At 37.3% G+C, this 20,066-nt stretch overlaps 2 protein-coding genes across 2 annotated transcripts in view; one reads left to right on the top strand and one right to left on the bottom strand.

Moving 5' to 3' along the window:
• The window catches only part of cacna2d3a (calcium voltage-gated channel auxiliary subunit alpha2delta 3a), a 46,999-nt gene that overhangs the window by 25,164 nt on the left and 1,769 nt on the right, over nucleotides 1-20,066 (top strand). The window contains exons 16-21 of the mRNA XM_088007536.1: nucleotides 395-516; nucleotides 1,202-1,279; nucleotides 14,322-14,383; nucleotides 16,408-16,452; nucleotides 16,531-16,593; nucleotides 18,928-18,998. Of these exons, the coding sequence (XP_087863662.1) occupies nucleotides 395-516; nucleotides 1,202-1,279; nucleotides 14,322-14,383; nucleotides 16,408-16,452; nucleotides 16,531-16,593; nucleotides 18,928-18,998 (441 nt within the window). The remainder of the gene's footprint in view (nucleotides 1-394; nucleotides 517-1,201; nucleotides 1,280-14,321; nucleotides 14,384-16,407; nucleotides 16,453-16,530; nucleotides 16,594-18,927; nucleotides 18,999-20,066) is intronic.
• lrtm1 (leucine rich repeat transmembrane protein 1) lies at nucleotides 4,547-11,283 on the bottom strand. The gene is made up of 4 exons (XM_015012436.2): nucleotides 10,741-11,283; nucleotides 8,544-8,928; nucleotides 7,643-7,848; nucleotides 4,547-6,404 (listed from the first exon to the last, which is right to left on the bottom strand). Exons 1-4 carry the CDS (start codon nucleotides 10,745-10,747, stop codon nucleotides 5,869-5,871), a joined length of 1,134 nt encoding a protein of 377 aa, XP_014867922.2. The 5' UTR covers nucleotides 10,748-11,283; the 3' UTR covers nucleotides 4,547-5,868.

The following is a 20,066-nucleotide window of genomic DNA, read 5'->3' as shown; positions in this document are numbered from 1 at the left end:
TGTTACATGGGTTGTCCAAGGACATTGTAGTCAATTTGATTTCATCTCAGAGGGCCCATTTTGATCATATGGTTGAAACGAGACATGATTCTGGTCTTCTAGTAGTACAGTGAATTATACTTCAAAACAACTTTGGAGAGGAATGCTGTATGTAAAAAAGAAAAACAAAACAAAACATTAAAGCATTAAAAACATTAAACGTAATTGAAGTTTGTTATCCCACCTAAAAAATAATGCAACTAAGATGCATCACTAAAATCCCAAAATTACCTTTTTTCATAAAGTTCTGATCAAGGCAATATATTGATTGCTTTTATTTCTGATTTCAAATCTATTTAGTCTTACTAGCTTGTTTCTTCATTGTTGATATCATATGTTTCTTGTCTGCATCAAGAGACTTCCTGACAGCTGAAGACAAAGAGGGAGTGTTTAATGCTGATCACTTTCCTCTATGGTACAAGAGAGCAGCAGAACAAGTTCCTGGCACCTTTATTTATTCTCTGCCTTTCAACTCAGGTTAGCTGTGCATTTGTTTCTTATTTGATTTTTCGTTTGTTTGTTTGTTTGTTTGTTTTAATTAAAGTATTAAAGGGGATATTGGCTGAGCCGGATTTAAATTAGTTTTGGTCACATTATGTGTTTGACAATTCATCACACAACACTAACTTTGGCATTTCTCTGTGATTTTTTTTTATTTTTTTTTTACATGTTTATCCTGGTTTCATTATTTTCTCTGGCTTTTATCTGTGTTTGCCTTTCCTCGTTTATTAATTCTGCTCTGTTTGCATTTGGACCAGACTGATTGCTGATGGCTGAAATAAGATATGCTAGGGAGAGGCTCGCTTCTTTCCGTAGAGAATAGCCCAGAAACCACAGTTTTATAAATGGATGCACTAATACGCAAACATCTCACGCATATTCAATTTAACAGTTTTACTAAAAAAACTTTTATGTCCGCCAAAGGAAGAACATGTTCTCACCCTCAGGCTTTCCATTAGTGCCAGCTATTACAAGTGATCTGAAAGCCTCTTATTTACTTGCCTGACTTGCCTTAGATGCACCCTTCCTCCAAGGAATGTGGTAGCTGTAGCAACGACAGTCTGTTAAATATATGTTAAATTTATGGCTCTCCAATCACCTTTTAGTCAATCAGTTTTCTTTTTTTCTGTTCTGATATCTGTTCCTCTTGTGTGTGGTTTAGGTTCAGAAAACAGGAGCGTTGTATTGGCCAGTACTGCCATTCAGCTTCTGGATGAGAGGAAATCCCCCATAGCTGCTGGTAAGTGGAAATTCAAGTGCTTCTTTCTCTCTGTCTCTCTTACACAAACACTCTTCAACGCTGACAGAGACTGCGGTATTCTCTTCTTCACACTGCTGTGCTTTATATTCCTGCTCTACAGTTGTCCTCCCCCCTGCTTATTTTCCTCTGAAACACTTGCAGCCCACATGTTCTGGCTTTCCGTGTGTTTTCATGTGTCCAATTGCATCCGTTGTAGTGCACTGCACAGTGCAGAGCACAGTAGCACACAAAAGCATGCACCAACATGCATAAAATATCTAAATATTTTATATGTAAAATATGTATATCTGGTGTTTGTGTTAATCTTGTATGCCAGCCACAAGTTAATTCAGAATGTCAACTCAGTAACTATGATTAGAGTTAGAGGTTCACATAGGTTCATAGTGATTCATCTCTGGTCTGAATATCATATCATTTTTGGGCCTTTAGTGATTTATTTGTATTTTATGTAGGCAACAAAAGGTTGAGATATGTCTCAAATGCCATGGATACACCCACAATTATATTTAAGTGAATGTCCATTTGTCAGGGTTGTGCATTTGTTTCATGTAAGACAAAGCAAATAAATTGAAGTATTCAGCTGAATATACCTAAATAATTACCTTAATTAAAAAAACAGCCTCTCTGAAATACGTTTTGTGCACCAGTTGTAGTTCACTTTTATAAAATCTAATTTATAAGTAATAAAAACTGAGGCTTAGAGCAAAAAAAAAAAAAAATCAGACTGGAGTAACTCGCAAGACAAACAAAGGAATTTCTAAAGATACACTATCCATATCAATAACAGAACAGCATAAAGTTGTTTTTTTTAAAGACTTCTTGCTTCTTAGCTCAATAATATTCCTAAACTCTTCTACAGAGATTGTCATAAAATTATTCCAAGAGGTATTGTAAACTCTCTTTTCTTTGTGCTGTAAGGCTGAGTATTTTCAGAGAAGATGGTGAGATCTGTAAATATCTTGAAAGTAGCAAAGTAGTTATGAAGAGAGAATAAAAATTGTTTCTCGCCACGTTTAAAATTCTGTATTCAAGAGAAATCTAAACGTGAGGCAGGTAAGTCTGGATTGCAGGTGAGCCTCCACATTCACAGCATGTTGCTGTCTCAAGTGTCGAATTAGGTAAATTGTAATTACAAATAATAAGGTATGTGCAGTTTTAATGATAAGTAATAAGTTGTTTGCATTTCATCGCCTCCGCCATCCTTAGTTTGTTGTTTATGAAATAATCTAAATTATTTTGTGATCAGGATCACAAAATAATTTAGATTATTTCTAATAGTTTAGATGACATCTAAATTATTTTCTTTCACAATTGCATGTGGAGGTTAAAATCCTATGCTTCAAAAAAAAAATTCAAATTGGAAAATCTGAAACTTACAATCACTTACACATTTGAATTTGTTATACTTTTTATTGCTCAAGCCATAGGGAAGGTATCAGAACACAGGATTAATTTTGACTTGTATCCGTAATGCATCTTCAAATGATATCTGTATGTACGCGGTTAACCTCTGAGGTCAAGTAGAACTGCAGGAATGTATCTTAAAAGTGGAAAGACATGACGATGGAACGAAAGAGGAGGATGATCTTTATGAAATTCAAAGATAAAATAAGAGAAGAAGGAAAAGGGCAGAGAAAGAGAAAATTATTTCACGGTGCCTGGATACGTTGACTTGAAAGCAGTGCATTGTGGGTAGTCTTTGCCTGGGGGAAACCACTGGAGCAGAAGGACAACGATGGGAGAGTCTGTGTAGTGCCACTGCATACACACCCAGTATGTGTTTGTGCATGACTATGCAATAGGGTTTGAGCACAGTGATGCACAGGCAGCCCACGGTTTGCACCAACCCACAGAATAATTTGACCCTGCTCATTTCATCGCTGTTCATTCAGCATAATAGCATTTACTGAAATCCTTCTGAGCAGCAAAACAAATGACTAATCAGTCAGAAGAATTTAGGAGGATCCTATTGTTGCAGTGGGTGCTGATGTGCAGTAATGATGATCACGCTTGTCCTATCTGTGTATGTCTGTAAGGATGATTTTATATAAGAGTATCAGATATGGGGGCGAGATGTAGGCTAGAATGCAAATTTAGCATAAGCCGGTTAGGGCCAGTTTTCACTGCCCTGCGCTCCACTGAGCTGCAGACTTGTAAATACGCCAACACGCTAACTTAACAGGACAGGCCAGTGACGTCACATGCCACTGGCCCTGCAGACATCACTGGAGTAACAATGTCGCCGTGCGTGTGCGTACATACCCGTTTACGCCAGCATGTCAGTTTGTGTGTGCGTCAGTGTTTGTGGTCACATCCCAGGCCACGTGCAGCGAAGCCGCTACCGTGAAATACACAGAACCGTACGACTCAGGTCAGGCATGAACACCGATGGCATCTGTGTACCTCAATGTGCTGTTCTACTACGCCGAGTGAACACACAGTGAGTTAAAATGCTGTTAATTACATGAATCTTCTCTCTGAACAAGTCAGTATGCACAAAACACACTAGATGCAAGTAAAGAAAATCGAACTTATATTGTTTTCTAACATGTTTCTCTTGTTAGATTAATGACCTATAATAATGTCTTAATTTAATGCATATGAATGTGTGCTATAGATTTGTCTGTTACAGTTAAACTCAAAAGGATGTTGCGTTATTTGTGGGAAAAGTAAAAATAATAATAATAATTTGGAATATTTTTGCATCACACAAAGCAGGCATTTCAACAAAAGTAGCATGGGCCTACCAGTGTCGAGCTACCCCAATGATTTAAACAATTACATTTTAAAAACTTAAAAGAAATTATACTATGACATTTTTATAGTTTGAAATTCCCTATATGTGCAGTGTACGTAATTAAAAAACATTCTGGCTGTAAAGAACATGGACACTAATGGATGCCACCAATTACTGTGAAATTGCAGACTGCTAATATTCACTAACAATGCATTTTGAATTGCCTTGTTGATGAAAATGTACTGTATAAATAAAGTTACTTTACCTTAACAGTTCAGTTTGAGTTGTTTTAAGCAGCTGAAGTAAGCTTAAACAGATAATGTGCTTGCTTGTTTGCCTGCTATCGTTATATTTCTACTAAAGGTAAAAGAACAAATACCATCAATAACTTCAGAGAACCTTTTCAAAGATTTCAGCTAACCTTTTTTAACAGTTCTGCTTTGAAACTACATTGTGGGATTTTTTTTTTTTTTTAACAGGATAAATGCCTGAGTGAACAGCCAGACTAATCAACCAGCTAATATCAGGTAGTTTTATTCCCAATGTAACTTCATAAAATGCAAAAATAATTAAACTTTGTCATATTTTATACAATAAACATACCTACGTTAAAATTACTCCTTAGTGTTTATTCTTAATTTTACTTGTGTATTTATTAGCATGAAAATGTCAATAAATCAAAGATGTTGATAATGTTAATACAACCATAATAGTCATATAAAAAACTTTCAATATAAATTTTTACACACTGTGAACTCAAGGTTACTGTACCATGACAACATCCTACCAGACTACAATGAATACTATCTGGAAGTTCTTGGATTTCTTTGCACAAAATCTCAGTCTATTATAGTTCCTTTTCACTCTTGCGGACACAGACCTTTTGAAATTGATAGCCAGTGTTCATAAAGTAATCAGGAACGATGTTTTCCTATATTATATTTACTACATACTGAAGGAAATGTTTAACATTGTGTAACTAGTAATATGTTACAAACAAGACTGATTGGAAAAATTGTACTTGCATGTGTAAACGTCATTTGTGCAGCGTTCTTTTTTTTATTATTTTGATCTATGAACCCATAAAATACATACATAAAGGCTGAGTCTAAGTTCTTTTCATTTTAGTTTGTTTCATTATTGCTTCAACGAATTCCCCATTTTGACAGGAAAGTATCCTTTCAAAAATATATTTCCTTCACAAAACCTTTTTAGCATTGCTAGGCACAGACACTTAAAATTTTCTGTAATCTGACACATCTTTCTGTAAACACATGTACAAAGACACACACACACTCTCTCAAGCACAAGTTAAGTCACAGGCTCATCTTTTTTTTTTTTAAATGCACATCACTGATACAAATAGATGAGGACATGACTGACAACAGCTGCCTAATATGGTTCACTATGAGTCAAAAACAAACTCAAAATGATTAGCAGTAACAAAAAAACAGATAAAATCTATAATTCTTTCTAAAAATACCAAATTGTTACATTACAAATACCTACAAGTACACACTTATAAATATATATTTGATTTCTTCTGTCATTGATATGCTTTTTTTTCTTTTTCTTTTTTTTTTAGATAAAACAAAATGTATATTGTTGAATTCAGCTTCTGAAATCTGCTTAAAGTGGAAGATAGTCTTCTTATCAGTGCATAGTCAAATACCTGTGAAATGTAGCTACCCGAGTCTCAAATGTTAGGTACATTTATGCAAAAATTTAAAAACAAAATTCTCACTCTTTGCACACAAACCCAAACATGGCATCCAGAGATAATTAGGTTAAAGGGAAGAGGCTTAGAGTCCAGGGAAAACTTTACCACCTCTTAGGCAATAGCATTTTCCAGTGGTTCCTTTTCATCTGCAGTAGCATGATCGGCCCCCTGTGCTGCAGCCAGCTCCTCATTCTTCTTCAACTCTCGCTGATATTTGGCCATGATTGCCGCATAGGCACATCCATACACTGCTGCAGCCAGCATCATCAGACACACAATCCCACACACTACACCTGTGATGATCACTGTGGCAATGGCATGGCGCAGGTTGACAGGTCGATGCTTCTGCTTAGTTTCACACTCTGCCATGCCTCCTGCCCCTCCTCCTCCTGCTCCCGCTCCACCTCCAACACCAAAACCCTCACCTATCGCCATGGGGACATGGAGAGAGTGGCTGGAGGGATGGGCATGGTTGCCATGGACGTGGCCTCTCAGTAGCTTCTCAGACTCTAGGTGGTGTATGTTGGCAAACAGGTAATGGTAGCTTGTGGACATACAGGCATGGAACAGCTGATAAGGAATTTTTTGCAAGTCTTTGTCCTTCTTTTCTTCTGGTTGAGTGCAAAGAACTTCATCCACAACTCCACCTTGAGAGTAAGGAGAAACAGGTGAAGAAAATCAAAATAAAAGCGTGAAAGATTGTGTTAAGTTGTCATTTCTACTCAGGAAATGTCACACAATTTCCCTTTAATGATGATTGTAGAATTTATGTTGAAGACCAACTTCCTCTGTGTTAAGAAGCATGTTAAATATGTGACATCTAAAGAGTTCTCTCTTCTGGATCACAAGATCCAAAGAAATTGGTTCTTCCACAAAAGGAATCAAATCAGGAGTTCATCAGTTAGCCTCTAGTTTCTTTTCAAATCCAGTATCCTTTGGCACACACTTCCAATTCTGTCAACTTAATTATCCACTAGCTTTGTGTCTGCATGCTTACTTAAATCTGGGTCCATTGTGTTGTTTTGCACTAATTAGAATTTTCATCTCGCAAGAAAACATTTATGTCAGAGTATCATGGACATGTAGGCGGACTATCTAACTCCATGAATGCCTTGGCTTCACTGCAGAGTGGTAATTTTGTTATCCAATGCCTGCTGCGTTTGGTCTAGCATGGGAAATTATACGGGTTGCTGATATGTGCTTTATCTGACTTAACAAACCAGAGAATTTACTGGAGATTCTCCTTCATGCATGAAGAACCTAAACGAGGAGCATTCAGCTGTAAATATTATATTGACTTAAAGCATTATTACATAAAACTTGCTAGTAAATGTATTATTAGCATGCTACACGTAACAAAAAAGGGTAAAAAACAAATCTCTAGTTTGTGCTTTTCACTGTAGCCCACTGATAAAAGCAAGATTCAAAGGGAGCAGAAGAGAATGATCTACAATAACAGAACATAACTTATAATACATATTTTGTATATTTCCAGGTAAGAGAAGTTGCATTTCTCCATGTTTGCATGTTGTTTCTACCCAACCGTTGCTGGAATATCTTTGTGTAAAAAGATGGATCAGAATAAAATATACTCCTCAGTGTCTAGAGGTCAAACCACCTGGGGAAACGCCCTCAGCAGCTGAGACACTGATAAAAGTCATTCTTTCGCTGCCTTTCAGACATTTGCTGTGGATTTTTGCTATAGCCACTCAATGTGAGGATCAGTAACAAAACGAGGGAGGACAGAAGTGCCATATTAAAAATTTGACTTGATTTCACAGAAATTCCATCATAGGAAACTTGTGATATAAGAACATTAAACCTGTGGCAGATATCTCCCTGTTAATCTGGATTCCTGTGTGAACAAAATTCCTAATGGTCTAACCTTTAAAGAGGTAGGTCTCCAGCCAGAGTTTGAGGCCAATAAGCTGGCAGTCACACCTCCAGGGGTTGTTTCGTAGCGTTATGCTGTCCAGGTGGGTCATGGTGTCCAACAGCGAGCGATCCAGTCTTGTTAGTCTGTTGTTTGCTAAGCCCAGGTAGCTGAGGTTTTTCAGACTGTCTCCCATGGCTCCCGGCAAACCCCACAGACTAACAAAAGAGACATAGTAAGAGAATCAGATTAAAGGAAGCTTTTGTGGTAATCTCTGATAAATTGAAATTAATGTTGAACTCAAAGTTGACTCTTGTTCTCATATTTCACTGTTACCTCAAATTGTGTAAGTTAAAAAAAAATCCCTTAATATAAATATTTCTACCTCTTGTCACAATGGTGTTATTGTTTATTTTTATACTTTTTCTCTATTGAAAAGACTGTGCTGCACATCTCTTGCCACATTTAGCTTTGCAAGCTCTCTGGCTAACTGTTGCACCTTGTGCGGCTTTTTATTATGTATCTAGAATCAAGTGTGAATGATGCTTTTTATTGCAAAGGCTTGCATTTCAAATCATTTCATGTTCAAAAATATTCCCAGAGTTTGAAAGACCTCTGTTCCTTTTGTCTTACATGTTTGAAAAAGGCTTTAAAAGATTAATTTCCAGACACTTGAATCTCTTATTATTCTCAATGATCTTGAAATTCCTCTTGAAGACATGTGTAATTATTTCACGTAGTGTGAATTGTGTAGGTTTTTAGTCACTAAAACCTAATGTAATCTAAATAACCTAAATAAAATGTAGGTAAAATTTTATTTAGGTTAAATTATTGCAATTGCTTTTCCTTTTTATTCTTTAGTTTTCCAATGATGCTCGTGATGGTGTGACAGTTTCAAGCATCTATACTTAACCTGTTGTGTGAGAGGTCAAGATGGGAAAGTGAGCGAATAGGCCCAAGCAGCCGTTTGTCAAGGTCTCTGATGCCGTTGTATGCCAGACTGAGGCGCTGCAGAGTCCTCAGACCTTGCAGAGCAGTTGGTGAAATAGATGTTATAGAGTTATTAGACAGATCGAGAATGCGGACAAGAGGTATTTCCCTGAAAGCCACCGATCCTAGTCCCCTGATACGGTTATCTTGAAGATACAGTTCCTGTGTGTCTGGATGTAGTCTCCGAGGGATGTCATAGAGGCCTCGACCCCGACAGTCCACCACTTTAGTGTTGCTGTTGCAGCTGCACTCCTTTGGACAGGCATGTGACAAAGGCAGGGAGGAGAGGAGTGCACACACCAAAATCACTGTGGAGACACAGGAACGAGACATTACAACGCCACATGAGTGCGTACTACTTTTATCTAATTTGAATTTAATTTATGGTTTCAATTTCATTGCTCCCACGTACTGGTATGCGTAATTAACTACCATAGTTTCAAAGTTTCCCATGTCCGTGGTCACTCTCACATTTATTTTATTCCTACTTTACTTTGCTTTTATCCAGATGATTTTGTTTTTAAATTAAACTTATAACTAATGCGCACCACCAGTTCTTAGCAATAACACCTCCCCTCCCGCCCCCTTATACTGTGACCCCTGGTAACTTCACCAAAGCTTCATAACCCCTCACCCACACACAAATCTATACGCAGCACATACTGGGTGTCTGATTCCCTTTGAGATAACTTCACATGTCCATTCCTTCTGGAACATAACAGCATTATTTATAGCATTGGCTTGACTAGCTGGAGGCTCAATGAAATGAAGCTCAGACCCAAGTCTATGAGTGTAGCTTGCTCATAAGTTGCATCATAGCTGTTGCATAGGTAGAAAAATGGTGCCATGTTTATTATTATTTATCAAATTACTAAATCATTTTGATAAATGTTTCCTCTTACTAATTCCAATAAATGTTTTGTAAGTGGGAATTCATGGTGATTCTTTAAATTTGTCTCTGTTTTTTTTTCTGTATAGGCCGGCAAGATTGCCGTTGACTCGTCCGTTCTGATGAAACCACTGTAAAGCTATTCAGAAGTCAATACTTTCTCTACTCACACATTATGAAACAAGTTCTCCTTCTCACACCCATTTCATTTGTAACCCAGCGGTCGTGTTTCTGTTTGTGACCCTTTACTGACCCCTCAAAACTGTGTACTCAGTTGGAATAATCCGTGGTCAGGTCTTCTGATAAATGGCAAAGTTTGCTTTGTTTGTGTCTCTTTTTTTCATTTGCTGCGTGAGCGGAGTGTGTGGGTTATCAGCAAACATGCTTTTAAATTCGCATATAAAATCACTTGCACAAGCACTATAACATATAAACCCCTCCTCAGTGTCAAAAAAAAGTGATTTCATTGTGGCATGAATTTTTATTCATTTCTACAATCATTTAGCAGCCTCCAGAAATGATCTAAACACCCTCTTGGGGTCGTGACCCCCAGCTTGGGAATGAATGGATTAAATGACACCTATTTACTTCACAGTCTGCTCTTTGAAGCACTCGGGGCCACGGAAACCACAGCTCTTCTTTGAACTTGAAGAAATATGTTACAAAACAAGTACCGGTACTTTTACATTTCTCTTAATTCCCCCAGCAAGCGTTGTAGATTTCCTGTCAAGTTCAACACAAGAAGTTTGCTTCTTGTGTTGACTGGGAATCTTTTAGGTCATTTGGGTGATTTGGTCTTCATAGCATGTACATAAAGAAATGCAATTACAAGGGCTTTTTATTGTGTATTAGTTGAAAAACAAACTCTCAAGTGTACATATAGACATGGCATGATCCGAGATGGGCAGTATAACAGGAGTTATGAAATGAGGTCAATACAAAGGACTGGCTTTTTGCTGTTGTGTCCCTTCATGATAAAGCCGATAACAAGAAGTCTGTAACGACATGCCCACGTTACCCATAACAGTTGCAACTGTGAATAACCTCAACTGTCAATATCACACTAATTGCAACGTGTAAAAAGAATCAATGCTGACCTGATATGAAGCAGTTAGTGTGGAAAAGTGATTATAATTTTTAATTTAAGTTACAAATCCTGATTAATGCCTCATAACCCTTGCACACCCACATAGAAATTACACTCACAAAACAGCAGCGATGGAGATCCTACCTCTCATTTCTGCCAGTTTCTGGGCCGTGTTGTGTTCAGGGTTCTTTTAGCTCCCTTTTGGTATTGTAGTGAGTCTCACTGGTGTAGGATCCATTTGTCGTCATTGAGGTTGAGGTCGTCTGGTCCCGGCTCTCATTCGGTTGGTCTGGTCAATGGGTGGGAATTGGAGAGCAAAAAGAAAAGCGGGAGAAACCAGCGTTGCCCTCAGGTTTCCCAGCAGTGCCTGCGAGGGCATGAAACCCCATCAGAGCAGGCAGATCAGAGCGCTAGCTCACTGCCAGCCAGTCTGGAAATCACTCGAGTTCGGAGCTCTTCCTCTCTCTCCCTCGCTCTCTTCTTGTCTATCTCTCTTGCTCTATCTCTCCTTTTGTTGCTCTCTTACTATCTCCCAAATCCTCACATGGCTTCCTGAATGATTTTGTTCATAGTGTTTGCCGTTCTTAGTACGTTGCCATTTCTCATGACTAGAATTTGTTGTTCTATTGACACCAAATCAGCACTTGGCCCTGTCTGTCTTTCTCTCTGTTTTGCTCACTCGTCACCCCTCACCCCTCCTCCTCTATCCCCAGTTGCATTGGTGTATATGATGGTGTGTCATCTCCCTCTGGACAGCTGTGCCTCCTAAATCATAGCACAAACACATTCACCAACATCCATGTTGCACCTCCTGTTACTCTGGCAAGAACTGAACAAGACAAAATTAGATCGGGAATGCAGCGAGGCAATAAAAATACTCATGCACTTAAATACACAATGCCTATTGCTGTGGCACGCTTTGATAATATTATGCATAAGCCGTGGGCAGAGGGGCTGGCAGAACACGCCCTCAGCACAGCAACGCAGCTTGCACAAATGCACATGTTGGTGTACACATACAGTTCGACATTGGGAAGCTGCAATAAATTTTCTTGGATTTTTGTTTTACTTTTTTTTTTCCTTTTCATTGCTCATTAAGAGATTGACTGTTAGGCTGATGTTACTGCACAAATCCTAGTTGATATTAAGCTGTTTTGATGCTTGCTAGCTCACTCTGGTTTCTGGGTATTTGCCCTTCTGTTTGACAACATCCTGTTCTGTTCTGCTGCTTGTTGTGGGTCTACTATTTGCTTCCTTCCCCATCTGTAAAAATAACTTACAAATGGAACACAAGAGGACATATTAGACTTGAGCAATGATCTTTCCAGTAGTTTTAAAATGTGTATAAACATATAGAGAATAGACTGACAATAGCTGCATTTCCATTACAAATGTGTGCAAATCTTTTGTGTGTGTTCTGCAAGACGTAAAGTTCTATTTTTGAACTGTGAGAGAAAGCCGAAGTACCCAGAGAGAGCATATGTATGCACAGGGAGAACATGCAAACTCCATGCAGAAAAGACCGTAGACTGTCATCCAAAGTATTGAGTCAGTTGAGCTGAATAGAAATTCAAGCCACACTTTTCAGGAGAGGGGGTGGGAGTTGTACAAAAAAAACCCATCACATTTTATTAATTTATTTCACAATTATTAAAATGGTTTGCTCTATTTGCTTTTAAACTAATAAAATGTGAATAAGTGCAAAGGGTTTGAAAGCATTTGTACGGTACTGTAGTACATTTATTCTATCCTTACTAGATTCCTAAATCAGTAGGCTGCAAACCAGTTGTCATCCCCCCTGCCTGGGACAGAACTGATTGGAGATTGGTGATGGGATGGATTTAGGATGGATTTTCTGTCTCTTCATCTTTATGCTCATAAACCCAGCTCAGCGCCTAAATACTTTCAAGTTCTTAAATCAATCATACATAGGGAAATTAAATGTTCATACGTGGAACAAAAATCATGTCCGTGTCTTAGTGGAATGGATTTGAGCTTTTGTTTTGAATTGTCATCCCTGTGCATTCTAAATATCAGTGTTATTATTACCGCCATCGCACAGAACGAAGCCCTGAAGCTGCTGTTGTAGATTTATGCTCCAACCATTAATTTATTTCCTTAATGAATGTGCTGTTTCTTCACTTCAAATGCCACGTGGAATAGATTGCAAGAATTCACCGTTTTCCTGTCTGACGACTCTGTGTCTGTAGTCCTTCTTATCAAGCTCTACCTTTTTCCATCTCTCCTGTTTCCATTCCTGTTGCCCAGCATCTTAAATTAGCCTCTCCTCCCGGGTTTTTCATGTGGGTGTAGAGATGGTGGGCTGCCCAAAGGATCTGGCAAAGCTTAGGATGGGATAATCTGCACCTGTTCCTATGGGCAAGAGCTAAAATGGGTCACAGTAGCACCACACCACATGAAAACATTTGCACAATTACGTCGTCGGTACACTGGGAAGTGAAAACACATTTTTAGCTTGTTTTTTATTTTGGAAATGGTCAGCCTGAAGAATGCAAATAGATCTGTTGATTGTTTCACCCAAAGATTATTTAACCTTAAATGTCATACATACTGTAACAAGCTGTGAAGGGATTTACCTCTCTGATGTAAGTAAAAGTCTCCTTCAGGTTTTATCTAGATCTGAATTTCATTCAGGGTTTTTAAAGCATGTCTGCCAGAGACTGGAACTCTATTTGTTCGTCTGAATGCATAAAGTATTGAATGCATTCAGAAGTTGCTACATGTGTTCGTTATTAAGGTGGGAGTTCAGCATTCAGTCAAGCTATTTTTGTAGAAGACCTTCGGTTGTGTTGGAATCAGTAATGAATAATATTGTCAGCTTTTTTTTTTAAAAACTTGGCTAACTGGAATATACGGGGGAAAAATTCTAGTTGCAATTCAGTCTTTGCCTTAAGGAAAGGACTTCAAGTACCTTGCTGTCATTTTCACAAACGGCATTCTTCTATCCATACTGACCACTCAAATAGGACAGATTAAATCACTGTTGTGATGATCACTGATGACAATCCATGTGAATGCAACAATCTATTTTAATTTGCTTAGTTTTCTCTTTTCATTTTTGTCTCTGAGTGGAGAGAGTGTCAATTGCTGTTTCTACAGCAATTTTACCAAAATAACAAATTGATCGTCCCTGCTTATGGAAATAATTTATCTCCAAAGTATCTGTAAAGTTTCTCAAATTATAAATGTTGGCATCATATAGCCAATACATTAAGCAAGTCGATACTGATTAAAATACTGTGTATATATATTCACTGTGTATATCTCAGTGAATGACTGCATTTTAAATCCTGTTTATTTTTATTTTTATTTTAGTAAGGTTTTTCCATTTATTCTATCAAATCTGCTATTGAAATAAATCGTTGTCAGAGAAAGTAATAGATTCTGCCTATTGCAAATGTATCTCTTCTTTTGCAGCAAAATCTGAGCAATGTGTCATATTTCACAACAAACTATAACTAACAATAGTAATAACTAACCTCATATGAAGAACTTACACATAACAATTTGACCAAATCCAGGAAAATGTGCTAACATATTGGTAATTTGCAGTCCACTTGTCCATTTGGTCCAAGTTAGGAAGCAAGTGTTTGTGCACTTTTTTTTTTCTTTTTTTGGTTTGCATGTTATATTGCATTCATACTATGTTCTTAATGCTTTTTTTGTGATTTTAACTTTAATTTATTGTTTTGCATCTCTTTCAGCTGTTGGCATCCAGATGAAGTTGGAGTTTTTCCAGAGAAAATTTTGGACAGCCAGCAGACAGGTACCTACTGACATGATGCTCATCCCATGATTGAAGTACAAACACGTTTTCAAATCTAAGAACATAAACCAAAAACACAGAGTAAAAACTAGCAGGTTCTTGTTTTCCTCTAAATTCTAATCTTTCTTTTCCAAATTTCTGTCTTCTTGATCACCTCTTTTTAATATCATATTAATATTCAGTTCTGGCTGACTGTCTGTCCTTTCATCTGTCCATCAGTTGACTTACTGCAAGAGACAACATTCAACACAGTGTCAGGCCCGGTTCACAAGGAGTCGAGCATTTATAAACAATAAAGAAAAAAATTAGCATCCACAAAACAGGATGCAGCCCCACAGAAAATGATGAAGCAGCTATGCCGGGCCAATCTGTGGTGCTTTAACACTGATTGGCCTGAGTGATGTCATTTTTGCTATTTGTAAGAGTGAGGCAAATGCAGAATAGAGAGAGACAAGAAGGTCGATTTTTTATTTTATTTTAACCAACTTCATCATTAAAAAAAAAAAGTGGCTCTCATGAAAGCCACATCCAGAGTGAATCTAAAATGTATCCACTCTGGAACCTGGTTTCAAACATGATCAATTCTGGTCTGTAAAGATGCCAAATCTGTGTGGATACTCGGCCTGAGTTACTTTGGCAGTTACACCTAAACTCGTCTCCGCGTGGACCGGGTCTCAGTTTGGTGAAAATTAAGAATTTCTTAACGTCAGTCAAGTGAAAAATGTATCTAAATGAGTACAACAGACAAACAAATGAAACACTCAAAAGTCACTTAAAATACAATATTAATGCAATGGATTCATTGCTACGTGGAGTCATTGATAAATGTTCACTACTTAAAAAAGCAGTGACAATGTAAATAAATGTCTGATGCTGAAGTGATGTGATCTAAAAAAAAAAATCTGAAACATTGTGTTCATTGCTTCAATATAAAATGTTGAGGGATGAGTATTTTTTCAAAAGTTCTTATTTCAGTGGATGGCTGTTTTCCAGAGATCATGCTGGCCTATTTCTTTTCAAGCTAAAACCCTGACAGCTTATTAGTTTCTTCCATAATCAAAATTGCAAAACACATCCTCTGATGCATGTGTGGTAATGTGGAGCATTTCCAATACTGCATAAAATGCAGAGTATACCTGAATGCTGCATTGCTACTTTTACTTTTTAAAATACTTGTATTTTTGCCACTCAGAGTGTGAAATTACAGGCACTCTGGGCTCAGCAGAGTTTTTTTTTTATCATCTCTGAGTAGATAGTTGCTTTGTTAGGTGTCAGACACCATTTGTCATTCCTTGCTCTTTACTACAAAATATGCCTTTAAATCTTCAACTTATGAACTCATATTTGAGCTAGAAACGTTGCCGTCACTGCTTCTTACAATGAGCCAGTTATGTAACCTTTTTTACTAGCAATGAATTTATCACAACATCAGGGTTGGTTTGTTTGTTTTTTTACCTAAATAGTGGGTGAAGCAGAATGAGCACTGTTCAAAGCACTTTAACTAATTTCCCTACGAATAAAACACTGAGATATAGCGGTAAATGCAAACAGTGCTCTGGGTTAGAAGATTAGGTTAATACTACTACACAGTAATTAAGTACAGAAAAACAGGAGCATTTCTTAAAAACAATGTTCCATCTACTCTGTCCTCTTGCAAGAACTCTTTTATTTTTATGTACCTGGAACAGCACCCTCTGCTGGTTTGCTTGAATTCAGATGTGTGAATCAGACTGAGATACTTTCTTCCTCTTAAGAGTCAAACTGCAGTATTCAGCAGCTTTCCTGCTTTGCTTGATTTGGTTTGATATGCAGAACAAGCACATCTGGGCATTTATTAGAACTGCGTTTGTCTAATAAGTCATACCTACAACATATGACAGCTTGCAAAGTCAGTTACACTTAAATTTCTTGTTGCATTTTTAACAGATGACAATCATCACTCATTCATACATTTTTACCAGAGTAATTTTCCTCACCTTAAATGAATAAATATATTTTGTTTGTGTTTTTTGTTTTTTTTGCAGTGTGCAGCATTAGATGGGAAATGCTCCATAAGCTGTGATGATGAGGTCAGACATTTTTCCTCTTCTCAGTCCATGATTTTTTGTGCGATGACTCTGCCCTAAACTATGTTTTCTAATTGACAGCACATTAACTGCTACCTCATTGACAACAATGGCTTCATTCTTGTAGCAGAAGACTACACACTGGTGAGACATACAAGCACGCATCTCGTTTTTGATGCTGTTGCACAGACTGCTCTCGCTCTCTCTCTCAAAGTGCTGTTTGAGCATGTACCTTCTGCTTAGCTGTCACCAGACATGCTGTCATTCTGACTCTGGCTCATCCGACGCAAGTCCGCTGGCTGTCATTGCCCTTCTCTTCCCCTGCATGTCCTTTTTCTGCATCCGCCTTTGTGTTCATATGCTTAAACTTTTCTTATCTTTTTAATTCAATCATGATTAGTTATTATCTACTGTTTAGTCCTGATATATTTTGAATGTATGTTCTCGCCATGCATGGTAGCAAGTTTCTTGGTTCAGGGTGTTTTAAACTTTTTACATGTTGCTCTGAAGGTACACGCTTTGGTGTGTGGCCTTTATTCTTATTTAGGTGATTAAAACACACCAGTTAAAATGAATAACAGTTAATTAATTAATAATAATTAATAACATTATTATTTATGCACATGATCTGGCCAAGAGGCCATTTAAAGAAAAGTTAGTCCCTCCAGGACATTGTGATGTTTTTGTGATTGTTGTGGCCAAAAAACTCAAGTGGAAATACATTTAACATAAATTGCATATAAAATTGATGCCGATGAAATCCTGGATAATATTTTCTCTGAGGAACCTTTGCATGGCAAGGTGCTCGCTTTAGGAGGAACGTTGACTCCAGTGCAGGTAGAAACCCTGTCTTCACAAATGCGAGTTAAATCGAATACTGACATTGACTCAAACTCTGCTTTAGCAAAGCGTTCATTTAACACACGCACCTGGGCTGTCACACTTAATCTACTTTTAATTATTTTTCCTCCAAACAGGTGAGCAAACCCTGATATTTTAATTGTGTCTAAAATTTAAAGGGCTAATACCTAATTTTAATAACACTAATCACAAAAAGGTAGTTGGTTTGTATATTGGTTCCTTTGTAATAGAAACCTATTAGTGACTGTTGTATAATTTACTTTGAAGCAACTGTAAGATAAAATCATAATAAATAAAATCAATTTGTTTGAACTAACTCTCATTTCCAGAAGTGTATTGCTGTCATGGAAAAAAAAAATAAGTTTTTGAACATGTTATGGTAATTATTCTGTACAAACATGGAAATATATTTTACACACATAATTATCTTGTATAAATGTAACAATGCATTGTGTGAATATGATCTTTTTTTTGAATTAATGTGATAATTTCCTCCAGATGTTGGCAGTAGTATGCCTTTAGGTTGCACTGACAATGAAACTCAACAGAAGGAAGAAGCTGGCATATCGAGTTAATTTGGGGTACATGTGGTGAGGAATGCCTGGCTGAAAATATGGACTGCTCGTTGTCTCGATTCCTACAGAAACCACATTGCGTGAATCCACATGCCACATGAAATTAGGGTTTAAATAAATGCGTTGCATGAGCTGCCTCCTTTTATCTTTGTTCTACACAAATGGGGAGAAAAAAACAGATATTTTATTGTACTCTGAGTAATAACACATCTATGTTGAACACATTTAAAGTGGTAAAACTATGAAGCCTCCCATAACTCTCCTATGAGGAGTTATAGGATGGTCAATGAGGAAGGTTCGAGAAGAGAATCAAACTGATTTTTCCTTCTGTGCAGTTCTCAGAGTGTGCATGCTAATAATGACTTCATCCACGTTGCACAGCAGCATCAGCATCTCTACATGCCTCCAACCAACCGTGAAATAAAACTTGACCAACTACTGTAAATTAGCCTCTATTAATGTGCATATACTGAAAGCATAATATTGCCATCATCTGGTTGAAATGACCATGTTTATACAATATAATTATCATGTTTATGGAATATAATCATCACGTTTATATGACATGATTATTATGTTTGTACAATATATTGTATTTGCAAAATATGAATATGGTGCTATAGCATAACAGTGTTCAAAAATGTATTTTTTTTCCATACACATTCAAATTTACAGTTACAAATTGATGTAGAAACATTCATCTGTCGGCACCAATATGACAATACAAAGCCACAGAAGTTAGTGAAAGCATCAAAAGTCATTGAAGAGAGCAGGTAATGTGTTACACAACAAATGATCAGTTGTACCAAAAGCAGGACCTCAAACGATGAACTCATCGGCTTGTTTTTCAGGTAGCATCGGTGCTACCTGAAAAACAAGGTAGGCTTTTCCATAAATGGTCCAAAATGTGCACTTTCAAATTCTGGAGTATAATAAACAATGCATATGGTATAATTGCTTATATGGTTAGATTTTGTATTAAAACTATTGCAGATGGGCAATACTCTTTTCATTAAAGAACCTTTTGTCCTTTCTTTTTCAGACTGGAAATTTTTTTGGTGAAGCAGAAGGAGCTGTAATGAATAAGTTGCTGCAGATGGGCTCTTTTAAACGGTAATCCATGTGTGCGTCTGCGTGTGTATATTTGTGTGCACTTGGAAGTTCAAGCCCGAGTACATGCATAAGTGTGAGTGAATGTATATTTGTACAAACGTGTGCAAAAAAACAAAAAAACAAAAGGCAGGTTGCAAAATGAGGGCATGTCTCTTTTCGTGTGGACAGTTCTACATGTGGCAAAGCGAATCTTTATTCCCTGAAACAAAAGAATTAAGAGAAAGTTCAATGCATACATTTCCACACCATACACACATCCTCGCAAACAAACAGCATGTGGACAAACATACTGTTCTTGTCAAGAACCTCTATCTTGGGGATCTGTATTTTCAGATTTAGCTCCGGGACACCTTCCCTGGTGTTCCACAGCAGAGATGCCCACAAGCCAAAAACACGCAAACTTTAGTTGTAATATAAATCAGTTGTGGAATAATGTGAAATTTGTGAAATCTTTGCCTAGTTACAGAGCTTTGCGTAAATTAGTATTTCACTGAAGCTTGCAACCACATTCCCAAGCCTGCAGCAGGGCAGTACCCTCCATTCCTTTATACGTATGGGACGTGGGTGAGGGGGAATTTCTCTGTGTAAAACTGCAAATCATTGCATAATTGCAAAACCCAGCCCATAGTTTATAAAAATGAACCCTTAACATCAGACAGCTAATAGTTTACAGACCAATCCATAAAAACAAGGGCCCTACAAGTGCTTTCTCAGAATCCTTAAAGTTGGTTGGAGACGGATTTTTGAAGATTGAGGAAGACGTATGTTGAAGGAGTAACATGACTTGTTTTGTCATGTTGACTTTGTTGTGTAAAGGCTCTGTTAGCATGCTGAGTAACAGAGTCTTTAGATCTATACACTGATGAATCCAATATGATATCTGTCAGTTTTGTGTCTTGTTTGAAACAACATGTACATGTCAAATTCATTAGTTACGCTTGACACAAACTGTCAGCTTGAACTTATTCATAAGCCAAAATCAATCCTTTTGATACATTAGAAAAAGTAGGTTACTGCTTCAACAATTGTTTAATTAAAGCAAGTGTTGTACAATAATTTATAACAGGA

Source organism: Poecilia mexicana, unplaced genomic scaffold (genome assembly GCF_051168715.1).
Source record: "Poecilia mexicana isolate PSO_F unplaced genomic scaffold, ASM5116871v1 scaffold_7, whole genome shotgun sequence".
NCBI classification, from domain to species: Eukaryota; Metazoa; Chordata; class Actinopteri; order Cyprinodontiformes; family Poeciliidae; genus Poecilia; species Poecilia mexicana.
Note: the sequence above shows the minus strand (reverse complement) of the source record. Positions and strands in the feature narration are given on the sequence as shown.

What these genes read in the sequence shown, in the direction of transcription:
- lrtm1 (XM_015012436.2), bottom strand. An exon ending in CTTGACCTCTCACACAACAG is followed by an intron (nt 7,849 to 8,543) that starts GTTAAGTATAGA and finishes CTCTTTTGTTAG; the next exon opens with TCTGTGGGGTTTGCCGGGAG. An exon ending in GGAGACCTACCTCTTTAAAG is followed by an intron (nt 6,405 to 7,642) that starts GTTAGACCATTA and finishes CTTACTCTCAAG; the next exon opens with GTGGAGTTGTGGATGAAGTT.